Source organism: Aphelocoma coerulescens, chromosome 24, assembly GCF_041296385.1.
Source record: "Aphelocoma coerulescens isolate FSJ_1873_10779 chromosome 24, UR_Acoe_1.0, whole genome shotgun sequence".
Lineage (NCBI taxonomy): Eukaryota > Metazoa > Chordata > Aves > Passeriformes > Corvidae > Aphelocoma > Aphelocoma coerulescens.
The window spans coordinates 3683169-3698121 of NC_091037.1; the positions used below are offsets into that span (position 1 = coordinate 3683169).

The 14953-nt window shown below is 52.2% G+C and overlaps 1 protein-coding gene across 1 annotated transcript in view; it reads right to left on the bottom strand.

Moving 5' to 3' along the window:
• LOC138098208 (multiple epidermal growth factor-like domains protein 6) overlaps positions 1 to 14953 on the bottom strand; it is a 51755-nt gene that overhangs the window by 1124 nt on the left and 35678 nt on the right. The window contains exons 15-44 of the mRNA XM_068994563.1: positions 14706 to 14888; positions 14417 to 14611; positions 13854 to 14002; positions 13545 to 13713; positions 12903 to 13037; positions 12666 to 12809; positions 12370 to 12571; positions 12147 to 12287; positions 10968 to 11150; positions 10524 to 10595; positions 10157 to 10283; positions 9790 to 9929; positions 9293 to 9496; positions 8834 to 8983; positions 8154 to 8333; positions 7859 to 7975; positions 7367 to 7516; positions 6393 to 6608; positions 5475 to 5579; positions 5244 to 5388; positions 4927 to 5141; positions 4744 to 4843; positions 3965 to 4131; positions 3597 to 3830; positions 3090 to 3187; positions 2386 to 2563; positions 1486 to 1713; positions 1171 to 1263; positions 836 to 1009; positions 1 to 156 (exon numbers count right to left, since the gene is read on the bottom strand). Coding sequence (XP_068850664.1) covers positions 1 to 156; positions 836 to 1009; positions 1171 to 1263; positions 1486 to 1713; positions 2386 to 2563; positions 3090 to 3187; positions 3597 to 3830; positions 3965 to 4131; positions 4744 to 4843; positions 4927 to 5141; positions 5244 to 5388; positions 5475 to 5579; positions 6393 to 6608; positions 7367 to 7516; positions 7859 to 7975; positions 8154 to 8333; positions 8834 to 8983; positions 9293 to 9496; positions 9790 to 9929; positions 10157 to 10283; positions 10524 to 10595; positions 10968 to 11150; positions 12147 to 12287; positions 12370 to 12571; positions 12666 to 12809; positions 12903 to 13037; positions 13545 to 13713; positions 13854 to 14002; positions 14417 to 14611; positions 14706 to 14888 — 4750 coding nt within the window. The remainder of the gene's footprint in view (positions 157 to 835; positions 1010 to 1170; positions 1264 to 1485; positions 1714 to 2385; positions 2564 to 3089; positions 3188 to 3596; positions 3831 to 3964; positions 4132 to 4743; positions 4844 to 4926; positions 5142 to 5243; positions 5389 to 5474; positions 5580 to 6392; positions 6609 to 7366; positions 7517 to 7858; positions 7976 to 8153; positions 8334 to 8833; positions 8984 to 9292; positions 9497 to 9789; positions 9930 to 10156; positions 10284 to 10523; positions 10596 to 10967; positions 11151 to 12146; positions 12288 to 12369; positions 12572 to 12665; positions 12810 to 12902; positions 13038 to 13544; positions 13714 to 13853; positions 14003 to 14416; positions 14612 to 14705; positions 14889 to 14953) is intronic.

The window sequence follows — 14953 nt, forward strand, 5'->3', positions numbered from 1 at the left end:
CTGAGTGCTGGTCTGACACAGAGCCTGCAGGGCAAAACCATCCCTCCTTACACAAACCCTCCGGGGAGCTCTGGCCGTGCTGGGGGCAGAACCAGCCCGGGGAGCAGGGCTGGCAGTCCTGTGCTGAGTGGCCACCAGGATGAGGCAAGAAGGAGCCTGGCAATAAAACCCCACCAAAATCCCATTATTGCATCCTCACATCCCCCGCTGGAAGTGGTTGTGGGGGAATTATCAGGATCCCAAAGCAGCAGCTCGCACGGGAACTTTCTGGCTGCACTTGTCCCAGAAGATGCAGAAGGATGCTGGTTTAGGAAGGAATTCCCCAAATCCCAGCAGTCCCTGGGATGAGAGCTTCCTATAAGAGGGTCCTGACTGCTGGCTGAGGTGAATTCCTGTTTATTTCTGGACTGAGCAGTGCAATCCCTTGCTAATACAACTACAGGTTTAATCCAGGAGAGAAACAAACGTTCCACAGCCTCTCGTTTAATTTAACCCTTTGCCTCATTAGTGATGCTGTTAATGATATTCTCTCCCTCAGCAGGAGGGTGCAGAGGCTCTCACATGTCCTGGCTGTCCTTCAGGAGGGCTCAGCAGGAGCTTCCCTCCCCACCAGCACCTCTGGGGGCAGTTCAGCAGCTCCTGTCTGATTTAGGGCTGATGTCCCAGTGCAGCAGCACTGGATTAGTGGCTGAATTTCCATGCTGAGAGCAGCTTTTCCTTGGGGAATAGAGGACAACTTCAGCACAGCCTGACAAGGGCTGCAGAGCAAGGGCACAGCCTCAGCTAGGCTCCGGGAAGGGAAATGCCAGCAGGGACCAGCTGCCACCAAACCTACCTGGGGGACATGGAGATGGGGAATAACTCCCTGCAGGACAGAAGTGGCCTTGGGGACAGATGTTTCCCCCTGCTCCATCCCTGGGGTTTGGGATTGTGGAGCCTCCCGTGCAGTAGAACCCAGCCTCGCAGGGACCCGACGGAGCTGCCAGCTCTGGGCTGGCACAGAACCAACCTGGAGCACGGGGCAGAAGCAGGAGCAGCTTTTGGAGACAGCAGGAGCAGTCCCAGCACGAGGCTGGGGTTGCCTGTGGATCTTGGCACAAGGGGAAAGAGGACACAGGTACAAAAACCCAGCCCAACAAATTTGTGCAGGAAAAAAGACTCAGCTCCTACCTGGAGGGCAAGGAAGAGGAAGGGATGACCCAGCAGGACAGAAAGTTCCTGCTTGGCACAACCCAACAGACCCTGGAGCTGGAGCTGCCTTTCCTGTGAGTGGGAAAGACACAGCGGGAGTTGAAACACGAGAATTGCAAACACTGTTTTACTGCAATAGCTCAGGAAGAAAAGAGCTGAATTAAGGGGAAAAAAGGGAAAGAAATCCATCCTGAACCTGTCTGGTGACCCTAATATTCCCGTAATATCCTTTAGGTGACCACAATATCCCCCTCAACAACCCCCACCATCACACTTTACTGTTCCCCTCTCTACCAGAGTAATTTCCAGGAAACACTGGCTTGCTTGATGTGGATCCAGGTGGACAAAACCACCCAGGCATGCAGAGTCCATCTGGCCTGGCCAAGCCTGGCCTGGAACAGACCCTTCCAGGAGGACACAGCTGGCACTTGGAAGCATCCCAGAGATTCAGGGCTTCGCTGTAGGTTCCAGGGGGGCAAGGATGCTGCGTGGCAAATTCTGTGTTCCTGGGGCAGTAGTGACCTAAAAAGAAAAGGTGGTTTCATAATGGTTAGGACAGGCTGGGAACAGCCTGGGAAGGATTCCCAGCCTGCACACGAGGCATTCCCTTCATCTCTTTGTGGGAAGGACTGATCCCAAGCCACGATGATGGGTCTATCCTGCAATTTACCACTGCTCTGACAGATACATCACATCAGTAGTATGAGATGAGCTAAGGGACAGCAAGATGCCCCTGGGTGGGGCACAGACCTGTTGGGAAATAGAATTATTGGGATCAATAAAAGAAATGTGCAAGCAATAGGGCTGGAAGTTTTTAGGCTTGTGTGTGAGAGAAACTTTCCATGGGAAAGTCCCTGTGTGAAGAAAACAAACAGGCCTGAGAAAACAGATAGGGAGTGAAAAACTTGCAGCTGTGCTATCCAGGAGTGAACAAGGGAGATGAGCACAGAATTCTTTTGATCATAACAAGACTGTGGAGACTTGCCAATGTAGGTCCAATTATGTAGAAATAGAAATGTGTCTTGATAAGCTTTAAGCCACTTAGAAGCTAACAAGCTGGTATACTATATAAGTGCCTTTGGACTGCTAATAAAGGGAGTTCATTTATCAACCATATTGGTTTGGATTGTGTTTCTCTCTCCCCCCGCTGGGATCCGGGCTCCTCGTCCTGCGGAGCTTCTAACACAGACCCACCTTGAGGACAATCCGTGTAGTTGGTGGAGGCAGAGGTGCAGTAAAAGCCCTCTGGGCACTCCAGGCACCGTGTCCTGCTCCAGGACGGGCTGTAGGTCCCTGCAGGGCACGGCTGGGCTCTGCTGCTGCCCACCTCACAGTAATGGCCAGGGGGGCACGGACCTCCACTGCCTGTTGGCTTGGAAGGAAAGCACCACAGTTACAGCCTAAAAACTCCTCGTGTGCAACAAGATCTGAGTCAGATTCTGAAGGTGAAGAGAAGCAGACACTGACCGTGAAATGCTGCTCTCACCCCTCAGTCCTGAAGGCTGCACAAAGCCAGTGCTGAGTCTTGTCATCATCTCTAAAATTCCTACTGAATTTTGCCTCAGAGGAGGGCTGGCAGATGCAGCATTCTAATCAAACTCATGAACTATTAACCTCTGGAATTTTAATCTGATGTGGCATTCCACGCTGCTTTGCAGCATCAACATGCAAAGACAGAGCTATTGCTTAGATTTTAAATGTAAAGCTCAAGGAAAGACAGATGTATTTTGTTATCTCTGTTCCCTTTTCACTACCAATCAACCAGATGCACCTGACGAAGAGGGTAATGTTGAAAGGGAGAGTTTAATCCAGGGCAGGAGAACTCAGGTGACCTTATGGCCCTCACTTCCACAGATATTTTATATATTTTACACCATTTCCACCACAGCACATCTTACCCTGGGAGGTTTGGGAGATAGGCTCCCTCCACTGCAGTAGAACCCAGCCTCACACAATCCAGTGGGAGACACGAGTCCAGTGCCATTGCAGAAATATCCTGAAATTAAATTAAGAAGCACCACAGAGGGACAGCAACCATGTTGGTCACTCCAGACAGACAACAGCAAATTTGGGATGAGGAAATGTTCATCCTGTTTGATTCACCTACAGCTGTTCTGCCGAGAAGAGCCACGGAGAACAAACAGCACTTGTGTCACCTCTGAATGCGAGAGCACCCAGAGAAAGGGTGGGAAGGGAACCTCTCTGTCTAAACTTCCCTGTGAGCATCCTCTGAAGTGGAAAAGTGGCAGATTTGGTCTCCATCCTCTGCCTAACACCTCTCCCCAAGAAAGCTCTGCCTAACACCTCTCTCCAGGACAGCAGTTGTGAAGGATTGCCTGCTCCAGAGCCACAGGAGCCCTAGAATTGGCTGAAAGCTCATTAATCAGGATTTTTCAGTGCTTTACCTGCATCACACAGGAGGCAGTCCTGGATCCCAGTGTTCCCAGCTGAGCTGCTGTACTGGCCAGGAGGGCAGGGCAGTGGGGAGGCAGAGCCCAGAGGGCAGTAGGCTCCCTGGGGGCACCTGTTCCCCACCAGGCCATCGCTGGGGGTTGGACTGGGAGCTCCTCCAGTGCAGTAGAACCCGGCCAGGCAGGGTCCTGTCACCTGAGACTGCCCAGGGAGCGCACAGAAGTGCCCTGAGAGAGCAAACAAGGCCATCAGCACTGGCAGAAAACCCCAGAAAGACATTTCAGGGAGCAAAACACCCTCTGAACCTCAAGGACACTCAGTACCCACTGTCACCACGCTGAGAGAGGCTCCTCTGCCTCACCTGGCTCACAGGGGCTGCAGTGGGACCTCAGGCTGCTGCCAGCTTGGGGGTTGTAAGTCCCTTTAGGACATGGGAACTGAGCTGCAGAGGCAGTGCCTGCAGGGCAGTAGTGGCCAGGGGGACATTCATTCTCCAGAAAGGAAGAGGAATTCTTGGGGCAGAAGAACCTGGGCCAAAGAGAGAATAAAAAAAATGAGGATTTTTGGCTCCTGTGCTGGATTGACCAGAAAAGAGACCTAATTCACTGCACTCTGAGCTGATTGCCCAAATGCCAAATTGATGGCATAATTGCAAAAGCCACAGAGACGTAATTTTCTTAACTTGAATCCCAACACATCCAGGCTGTGATTCATCAACTTGTAAAAGTTAATCAAGTTCAAATCCAGGCAGTAATTGGAGATAAATCCCCCAAGGAAAAGGCAGGCTCAGCATCAGGTGATTTTCAAGATCCTCTTCCCCTTCAGCAGGCCGGTGCCAGCCTGTTGCCAAGGGAACCAGCTTTTACTCCAGACATGGAACAAGTTTATGGTGCCAATGGTTTCTGTGCTCTGAGCAGCCTAAATTCCCTTCCAGTGGGGCTGTATGTGGGGTTGGGGCTTTTCCTGGTCCCATAATCACTGGGTGGTGGTGTGAAACAGCTCAGCAGCTGCTCTGCTGCCTCACAGCACTTCCTCAAGTGCTTTCCAGTGGTAAAATAACTCATTTTCCACACACACACTGCTCCATGATGCCTGGATAAGCAATTATTTCCAGCAGTCCCTAAGCTCACTGTGTCTCACCCTTCAGGACACAGCAGGCAGCTGGTTTGGCTCTGTGAAGGGTTATAGGATCCTGCTGGGCAAGCAACTGGAAGAGCTGTGCCCTGGGGACAGAAGTACCCTGGAAGAGAAGGAGCAGACTGGAATCAGCAGAGTTTGGAGAGTCAAAGACAAAGCAGGGATTTCTGTGTGACTTTAACTCACCCTGGGGACACGGCGCTGCCTCCTCACCAGAGACACAGTACTGACCCTCCGGGCAAGCCTGGCACTGCTCCCCATGGGAATGGGGCACGTGGGAGCCAGGGGGACACGGGACTGGGCTCCTGGAGGCCCGGGGACAGAAGTGACCGACTGGACACGGAGCTCCTGAGAGGCCATCGGTGGGAGTCGGGGTCTGGGCACCGCTGGCACAGTAGAACCTGCAGCCAGGACACACCTCTGGGTTTCAAACAGCTAAAAACCCCTTGGACACCATCCCTGCTCCCAGCAGGGCACGGAAATGGCATCGTTCTGCTACTCACCCAGGGCTGCACTGCCCCGAGGGTGCCCTCTGCCCAGAGCCATTGCAGAAGTGTCCCCCAGGACAGGGCTGGCATTCCTGCACGTTCCTCCTGCCCTCCCGGCCCGACCACGTGCCAGGAGGGCACTGCAGTGGCACTGGGGCACCTGGCGAGATCGGTGACAGCAGGGTGAGGAAATGGCTCCCAGCATTGCTAGGAATGAAGGAAAATGCTGCTCCAAAGCTCCCCTACCTTCAGGACAGTAGTGACCAGCAGGGCAGGGCAGCCCTGACTCTCCATCCCGGGGGTTTCTCACTCGGGCACCGCTTTTACACCAAAAGCCCTCAGCACAATCGCCTAGAAAAATAGAATAATGGGGAAACAAAACCCACACAAATACAGGTTTCAGACACAGCCATTTGCCATCTAGGAGTCCCTGATGGAGCAGTCAGCACAGGAGCTGCTGTACCTGCCAGGAGGGCAGGGCTGGTGGCAGATGCCACGGTGACAGAGACAGAGCAGCCCTTCACTGCCTGAGCACTGCCTCCACATTCCAATAAATATCCCACATTCCAATAAATATCCCACATTCCAATAAATATCCCACATTCCAATGAGGATTCCAGCACACATTTCCCTTTAGAATCATAATCAGCACATCCTTAAGCAGAGACTGAAACATTAAGAATTCTATCAAAGTGCTCTGCTGAATTAGGGCCTTTCAGGATAAGGACCAACAAAAAATCATCAGATGTGAAAAAAAACCTAATCCTGAGAAAAAATGGAGAGATGTCATTGCTGGGTATTTCGCCCTCTGTTTCTCTGCTAAACCTAATCACGTGCACATCAATTACAAGGAAGGGTTCGTTCTTTGGGAACCAGGCTAAAAACCCAAACTAATTCTAAATAAAATGCCAGACAGGTTTGACACCGGAAAACTCCACACTGGATTTTTTTAAAGAGGTATCACACATAGAATTCTGGCTCCTGCAGTCCTCTCACTCCCTGCTTAGAAAAATGAATCTTTTTCTTTCTCAAGCAGTTTTTGACAAGTAAAATGGGACATTTCACCTCAGCTGAGGTGAGAACCCTGGGGCCCAGCTCCAAGCCCTGCACTGATTATCAGCCACTGATGATCTCAGCAGGATGCTCAGAGGAGCAGCAATGCACCTGTTGGGGCAGCAAGGCCAGGGAGTTCACAGTATTTTCCTGCTGGGCATCTTTGACATTCCTGGACAGATTTCAGTTTTTGCCTCGGCCCGAAGCTCCCTGCAGGGCAGCTGTGCTGAGAGCTCCTGCTGGTCCCTGCTGGGCAGTAGAAGCCTTGTGGGCAGGGGTAGAGGGTGACATCAGTGACTGGTCCTTGCTGGCTGTCACAGTAAAAACCTGCAGGGACAGAGGGAAGGGCTGAATTAGACACAGAGAAGCTGCTCATTAGGGAAGAACAGCTTCTCCAGGCACACAAAGCATCTCACTGGCCCCTCACAAAATAAACCTGCTGCTGGCCTTAAATAACTATTGATCTGACCCCCTGCTGCTGCACAAACACACTGCACTCTTAGCAGGAAATTTAACACCCAGCCGTCCCCAAAAAACAGGAGAAAACCTACAGGTGACGCAGGAAAACACTTCCTGACCCGACATTGATCTCTGTGTTCCCTTCAGTCACTGAAACCCTTCAAGTAAAGTTTTCCCACTGAACATCAGAGTTTTTCCATGTCAGTGTTCAAATTGCTCAGAAAACACAGATGTTGCTAATTCTGCTTTCACATCTGAGCTGCTTTGACCTCTAATGGCCTTTTCAGAGAGAGACAGAAGATGTTCTCCTCCAGTCCAGAGAAGAAAACCAGTGGGCAGCAGATCTTTGGTCATAGAAGGCTCAAAAGACAACAACAAGCTGTCACCTCTTGTCTGAGGGAAGCACAGAACAACGTTTGGATCCTGTGAAACACAGCTCCTGTTTTCTGCACGTGCAGCGCCTCTGGCTCCTGTCAGATCTCCCAGCAGGGAAATGGCTTTTCCACTCTTGAAAAATGGCTTTTCCACCCACAGAAAGACATTTATTTTGAATTTGTCACTCACAGTCCTTTGAGCACATCCCCAGAGACCGTGACAGCCTGCAGGGCACTTTATTCCCCTCTTACCTTCCCAGCACTCCCCAGTTGGGGCACTGAGGCCAGGTTCCTCACAGTAGAAGCCAGAGGGGCAAGGCTGGCATTCAGAAAGTGCTCTCCTCCCTGGCAGGCTGGAGAAGGTGCCCGCTGGGCAGGGCTGGGGCGCTGCTGATGCTGCAGCTGCGAGAGGAGAAGCAAGACAGAAAGGAAAAATGAAAGAATGAGTGAGAGGGCTGCACTCAGGGCTTGGATGAACACAAAACAGCAGCAGGGAAGCCTTATTTTCCACTCGTAGATCCACCAGTGCTGCGTGGGAGGGGACAGACATTGTTGGCTTCATTTTACCCACAGGTGAAGCCAATTAAAGTTCAGCTATTGAGCCAAAGATGTCACCTCCCACTTTTAAAGGAAAGGGGAAGAATCAGGGGAAGAATCTGGGACTTTGGCACCATGGACAGACCCCAGCCAGTTGGCTGCCACACCCTGTCAGTGTTTCAGGCGTTCTGTGCCGTGAATACCCACTGCAGTAAGAGCCCACAGGGCAAATGTTCCCAGTCACACCATCCGTGGGTTTAGGGCCAGCAGCTTCCCCTGCACAGTAAAACCCAGCAGCACATTCCCCGCTGGGGACAGGCAGCCCTGCAAGACAGAGAGGATGGTGGCACTCAGAGCACTGAGACAAAGGGGAAAAGCTGGAAAAACAACTGCTCACAGCCTCCCTCTGGAAGGCACCATGGGCGTCTTGCAGGCACTGCTACGTATCCATGGAAATACCAGGAATATCCCCTCAAAACTCCTGTTCCCCACAGACACCAACCTGAGGCATTGCAGAAGAGCCCCAGGGGGCAAGGAAGAGGCTCTGGGCTTCCCTGGGGACAATAAAAGCCGGCTGTGCACTTCCCCCCAGTGGCAGTGGCTGGGCACAGGCAGTTGGCGTTGGTGTAGTTGTCCAGGTCAAAGGGCTGGGAGGTCCAGGCTGCTGAGATGCAAAACCAGCCTGGGAACAGGAGACGGGACTGAGCAGCTCTGGCAATGACAGAGCCCCCAAAACATCACAAATAAACCAGCTGGGATGGCTTTGGGTGTAATGTGGGCACAGCTCAGGGTGTGGGACAGGTTCATCCCACCGAAGTTGAACACCACCAGGCCATAATTTCCCATGCAATAGCACATGCAATTCAATATTATAAAATAATACCATGTTTTAATATTAATGAAGATGGGAAGAGATCTTGCAACACTAAATTCAGGACTTTTGCTTTATGGCCACAGGGCTCAGCTCAGCTGCCTGAGCAGCTCAGAAGGCAGAGACTGCTCACGGCTCGGAGCCGACCAGCAGAGGTGTGTTCAGGCCTGCTAAATACCTACAGTTCAGCAAGAGGATCCAGCAAACCGACTGGGAGGGCTGTGGTAAAGCTGCAGGGTGAAAGCACCACCCCCCCAAACACCCTGTCCCCAAGGGCTGGGCACTGCCCCGCCCAGCAGCCCCACACTCACCTGGGTCACACCTGCCTGAGGGAGCTGTCAGCCCCTCCTTCCCGCAGTAGTGCCCAGGTGGGCAGGGCAGGCAGCTGTCCAAGCTCTGGGTCATGGGGTCGGGGTTGAAGTAACCCCTGGGACAGGGAAACTCGGTGGCAAACTTGGTGCCTGTGGAATAGAGAGAGCAGGAACCTTTCATGGAATATAAACACGATCCTGGCTCTGAATCCGCTGCATCACCTCGTGCACTCTTGGCCAGTCTGTCCCACTGCTGATCCCCTCCATGGCCAAAACTGGGTTTGGGTGCTGTGTAATCTGTGAGGCTGTTAAGCAATGGTCATAGCTATAGTTTAAAGTATTGTTTTGGGGCATTTTTCTGTGAAGAACCAGGCTGACACTTAAACACTTTGTTCACGAAGATAATTTCTTGCATTTAAGGAGGATGTTTCAGCCTGGTTCCCTGGGCCCACGTCTCACCTTTGGGGCAGTAAAATCCAGCTGGGCAGGGGTTTGAGCTGTAGCTGGTGGTGTTTTCTGGGCAGAAGTAGCCCGCAGCACAGGGGAAGCAGGCAGCTTGTCGGGAGAGGTTGTTGTAAGTCCCTGCACGGCAGGGCAGGGGAGAGCTGCTCCCTTCTGGGCAGAAGTGGCTCACAGGGCAAGGGCCTCCTTTCTCCCACACACCTGGGACGCAGACAGGGGAAGAGGCAGGGGGTTGGAACTCTCCCCTGGCAGTGATTATTCCCGAGACACAATAAATGGCAATGGCTGTGCCCACTGCAGGCAGACACCCGTGACCGCCCCAGTGCTCAGTGCTCGTTTGGTAACACTGGCATGTGTGGCACAAACCCCTCAAACAAAACTCACACAGGGATTTGGATGACTGACAGGAGGCAGGAGCAGGAATACTGGGAGAAAAGGCAGCATTTTTTAAAGCATTCTGTTGCCAAAACCCCGGTTCACCCAGTGCCGCTCACCGGGCGGTGACGGTGAGGAAGCCCCAGGCTGGCAGAAGTACCCAGGTGAGCAGGGTCCTGAGGGGGCTTTGAGGCCCTGGGAGCCACAGAAGTGGCCAGGTGGACACTCAGTGCAGCTGGAATCCTGCCAGTTGTGGAGCCTGAGAGGGACAGAAGCAGGGTTTCAGCTGGCCAGGGTGAAAGCTCAGCAGGGGGGTCACTGATGCTTCAGCTCTGGCAAAGTGAAAGCAACCACAAAACTTCTCTGATCAATGCAAGGACATCTAATGAGCCTCGCTGAGCTGCACTTCATAGCTTAGAGGACTAAGAGACAAACAAAAAGGAAAAGAAAATCAAAATTAGCATCAGCAGATCCACAGAGCTTCACCTGTCTGAGTAAGTGCCCACAGGGCATCGCTGGGGGATACTGGTGCCAGCTGGGCAGAAGTGTCCAGGTGGGCAGGGGCCACCACTGCTCGTGTTTGTGGCTCCACTGGGGTTTGGGACACTTGCTCCTGCACAAGGATGATAAAGCAAAAGTATCCTGAGTGATTTGGGTTGTTTCTCACAGGCCAGTTTGCTCCCCATGGCTAAAGAACCATTTCCATGGGTGAAAGAAGAGAGGAGCTGATTGTAGCTCACGATGATAAAGCCAGAGATCCATGGCAGAATGGAATAAATAACAGCAAGGACCATAAGGGCCACAGCTCCCCACCTTTTCACTCTTTCTGCTCTCTGAATCCCAAATTCTGTACCTGCTGTGCAGAAGAATCCTGGCCAGCAGGGACCACTGGGAGAGGATAATCCCCATTCTCCACAGAACATCCCTGGAAGACCACAGAGGGAAAAGGGAATCAGTTAACTGGGAGAAAAAAGCAGGAGAGCTGCTCTGCTGCATGCACTGGAAGGCAAAGGGAAGACTTGGAGAAACCAAATCCCTCAACATCAGCACAACTGGGACAGAACCCCATCCTAATTCAGCTCATGCTCCTCTGGGAAACCCTGAGTGTGAACCAAACCCTTCTGTAGAGCCTCCAAAAACCTGTGGGGACACCACCAGTGGGACCAGGATCCTCTTTTGACTGTGGATTTTTAAGTTTGCATTTCCTAGGGGCGAAAACACATCAGAGGATCGGGAAGAGAGAGCTGCAGAGAGATCATCACCCTCTGAGACAGGTCCCAGCAGAGCATTCCCTCACCTGCAGGGCACTGCTGGCACCTCTCAGCACGGCTCAGGCCATAGGAGGGGTTGTAAGTCCCAGGAGGACAAGGATAAAATCGTATCCCAGTTTTCTGAGGGCAGTAGAACCCAGGAGGGCAGCGGCGCCTGAGCCCTTTTGAGCAGTGAAACCCAGCAGGACAAGGAAAGCATTTGTCTTGACCTGTGAGGGAAAAAATGGGAATTAAAAGGAAGCACGGAACGAAACGGAAGGAAAATACCACGTGCACAACTTCCCTCTGCCTGGTTGTGCACTTAAAGAAGCCGAAATTGAAATAAAGCTATTTTTTTTTAGCTCCTCTGCAGTAAACGGCCTCAAATACGGATTTCTCCTAGGAGCACTGGGTTCAGCAAATTCCACTCCACCAGCCTGAGTCACCTCCACGTCTCCCCGTTAGGTGGCAGGCGGAACAGAGGGAAAGCTGGAAACTGCTGCCAGCCCTGGGTGCACTGAGTGTCACTGCCACCAACCTAGAACACATGAGCTCTGCAGGGGGAAACACATTCCTCATGTGACCCCGGGGGAGAAAACAACCAAACATCCCTGCTCCACCCTTCCTCTACCCCAAAACATTGAATATTCCCGCTGCCAGCAGCTCTCAAGACCTTCTTGGATACGGACAAAAACTGCCATCAGTGTTTCAGTCTCCCTTGAGTCCCAGTGGAGTTGCAAAGCTGCAGCTCCTGACCTACTGCAGCTCCTGAGCTGTGGCATTTCTGTAGTTCCTGAAGCTGCAGCGGGACGGGGAGCTCGGATCCCCGGTGGGGGGAGAAGAACAGACACCAGCCAATATGGTTGAAAAATACACTCCCATTTATTAGCAGTCCGAAGGCACTTCTATAGTATTACAGCTTGTTAGCTCCTAAGTGGCTTAACACTTCTCAGGACATATTTCTATTTCTACACAATCAGACTACACTGGCAGGTTTCCACAGTCTTGTTATGTTCAAAAGAATCTTGCCCTTGCCTCCCTTATACTCCTAGATATCACACCTGCAAGTACGTTACTCCCTGAAATTTCTCAGGCTGAAACTGTTTTGCTTTTCACAGAGACTTTCCCACGGAAAGTGTCTCACACACACAGGCCCAAAAACCTCCAGCTCAATAGCTTGCACAGCTCCTTTATTGATCCCAATAATTCCGTTCTCCAACACTGACCTGTGGCACTGCTGTATTCCCCACTGGGGCAGGGGGAAGGTGCTGCTGAGCCTGCAGGGCAGAAATGTCCCCGAGGACAGAGATCTCCGGTGACACCATCCTCTGGCGTTGCAGTCGTTGTCCTTCCCGTGCAGTAATAGCCTTAAAACAGAAAACATTGGAGCTTTTCTCCCAAGACAAAACCAATTTCTAAGCAGCTGCACAAGTTCTGCCTTTGTCTCACCTTGTGCACAAAGTCCCACAGGAGCATCTTGGCCAGACACGTTGCAGAAAAACCCAGGGGCACAAGGCAGGCACCAGGTGACATCCTGGGCTCCTCTCTGGCCATTCCAGGTGCCAGCAGGACACGGCATCTCCTTGGGGTGCCCGGTGCCAGCTGGGCAATAATGTCCTCGTGGGCAAAGATCTCCAAATGGAAGCCCTACCTGAAGCCAGGGAATTGAAATGAATTTATTATGGTTTATGAAAGCTTCTGTAGGGCCAGAGGGTCCTGAGCAACGCGAGATGTTCAGCACTCACGGGTGAGGAGGTGCTGGAGCCCTGACTGCAGTAATGGCCCGGCTGGCAATGTCCCTCTGGCTCAGGCAGCCCAGCCCTGCTGCAGAACATCCCTGCAGGGCAGGGCTTGCAGGAACCTGCCCTCTCCACATCCGTGTACGTTCCCTGCATAGAGAGAGCCGCTGGATGCCCCTGCCAAGGGATGTGAAGCCTCCGGAAAATTGCTGCTTGGAAAACAAATCCCTATTTGACTCTTACCACCGGACATGGGAGAGGCAAGGAGCTGCCAGCCAGGCAGAAATGCCCTTTGGGGCAGTCCTGGGGGACAGCCAGGCCTGGCTCACTGCAGAAAGTACCCTCAGGGCAGTCCCTACAGAGAGACTGAGCACGGCCCTGAAAGAGAACGAAGAGCCTGGCGAGTGGGGCAGTGCTGCTCACCAGGAGAATAAAACCCCCAGGGGCTCTCTGCTGCAAAATAAACACTGAAGGGAATGACCTGCAGTCCAAAAGCAACAAATTTGGAGTTTGTGAACAGCACCTTGCAGCCCTGACCAAATACAGACCTGAGGGACATGCACAAGTTAATTCACCCCTGCCAGGCCAAAGACTCAGCAGCTCTTCCAAATCTGTGCAAGGAAACTTAATAAAAATGGCCAAGTGAGCTGTAGGCAACAGCCCTGGACTGATGGACCTCATGTCTTCACCCAAAGGTTTTTGGTTCTTCTTCCGTTGCGGGGTAAAAGCAAAGCAGGTTGTGATTACCCAAATTAGCAGAAACCCCCAAACCCCCTTTTTTTTTCAAGCTGACCACTTACAAACACCTCAGGAACTTCTACTCACACATTTTTACAGTTTCCAAGGGCTCTGCTGACCCACAGGTTGGAGCCCCGAGGTACTCACAGGCTGGAAGGTGCCAAGGGGACACGGCTCTGGTTTGAAAGCTCCCGCTAAGGAATAATGTCCCTCCACCACCACGTGCTGGAGAGCACTTTTGGCCCCTCCTGTGCAGAAGTATCCAGGTTCACAAGGTCCTGAGGGAGCTTGGTTGTTTGTCCCAGCACAATACAAGCTAAATTGGGAAAACAAAACCCCCGTGGATAGCAATAATGCCTTTTTTTTCCCACTGGACAGAACAGCTCCAATATAAAAAAGTCCCTGGAATTTTAGGGACCTGGTTCCTGTTTACTTCCAGACCGGGGTGACACTCACCCAGGTGGGCAATCCAAGCACTCCTGGAGGCTCCTCAGCCCACTGATGTTGCTGAAAGTCCCTGGAGGGCAGGGGATGGGGAAGGCAGAGCCAGGTGGGCAGTAGGAGCCAGCAGGACACACAGCTCCTGTCACACCATCCGTGGGCCACTGCAAATGGAAAAAGGATCATTAAAAAAGGGGAGAAGATGAGGTTAAAATATTTAAGGCATTAAACTGATGTGAGGAATAAAGAAAAAAAAAATCAGGGGCACGCTCTTGTGCAGAGAACAGACAACACTGACTTAAGGAAATTCAAAGAGAATAAATAGGGATGAAATTTTACACTGATTCACATCCACTGGTGACCTTTTAGTTAACAGCATGTCAGTCTTGAGAGGGAAAAGACATGACATGGCCACACTCCCCTTGAGGGTCCTCGTGCCATAAACTTGAGTGTAAGCAGCACAAAATTGTGACTCCCCAAGCCGCTGGGTTAAAAAAAAGGCACCACATGGGGAAAATAGAACAACACAGTGGAGCACAATCAGAAAAGGAGCAACAAAACTCATCAGTGGGACTTACTGGGGTCAGAGCCCTGCCCTGACAGTAAAATCCAGCCTCACAAGGCCCACTTGGCCTGGTCTGTCCTGGGGCAGCACAGTAGGAACCCCGAGCACAGGGGCTGCACCCTGAAGGTCCAGACAACCCCTGCCTGTCACCGAATGTCCCCTCTGGGCAGGGCTCAGGCTTGGAGCTGCCTTCAGCGCAGTAAAAACCCTGCAAAACAAAGCCAGATTGATACATTTAAGGCTTTTCTATTAAAGAATCCCACAGAGCAGCTCCTTCCATGGAACCAAGGAGAACCACTCACTGCTGGGCAGGGCTTGGGCTCCGTCAGGGCAGGGGAGTCACAGAAGTGCCCGGCTGGGCTGGGCTTGCAAACACCTTCTCCCTCCGTGCTGGAGTTATCCCAGAAGCTGCCTGGCATGCAGGGGAAGGAGAAGGGGAATCCAGTCCCTGGAGGGCACAGATAGCCAGCTGGGCAATCCCCTGTCTGCAAACAAAGCACACACCCAGACTTGGTTGTTTTCTGTCCAGAGGAGGGGAATCTGGTCAGCT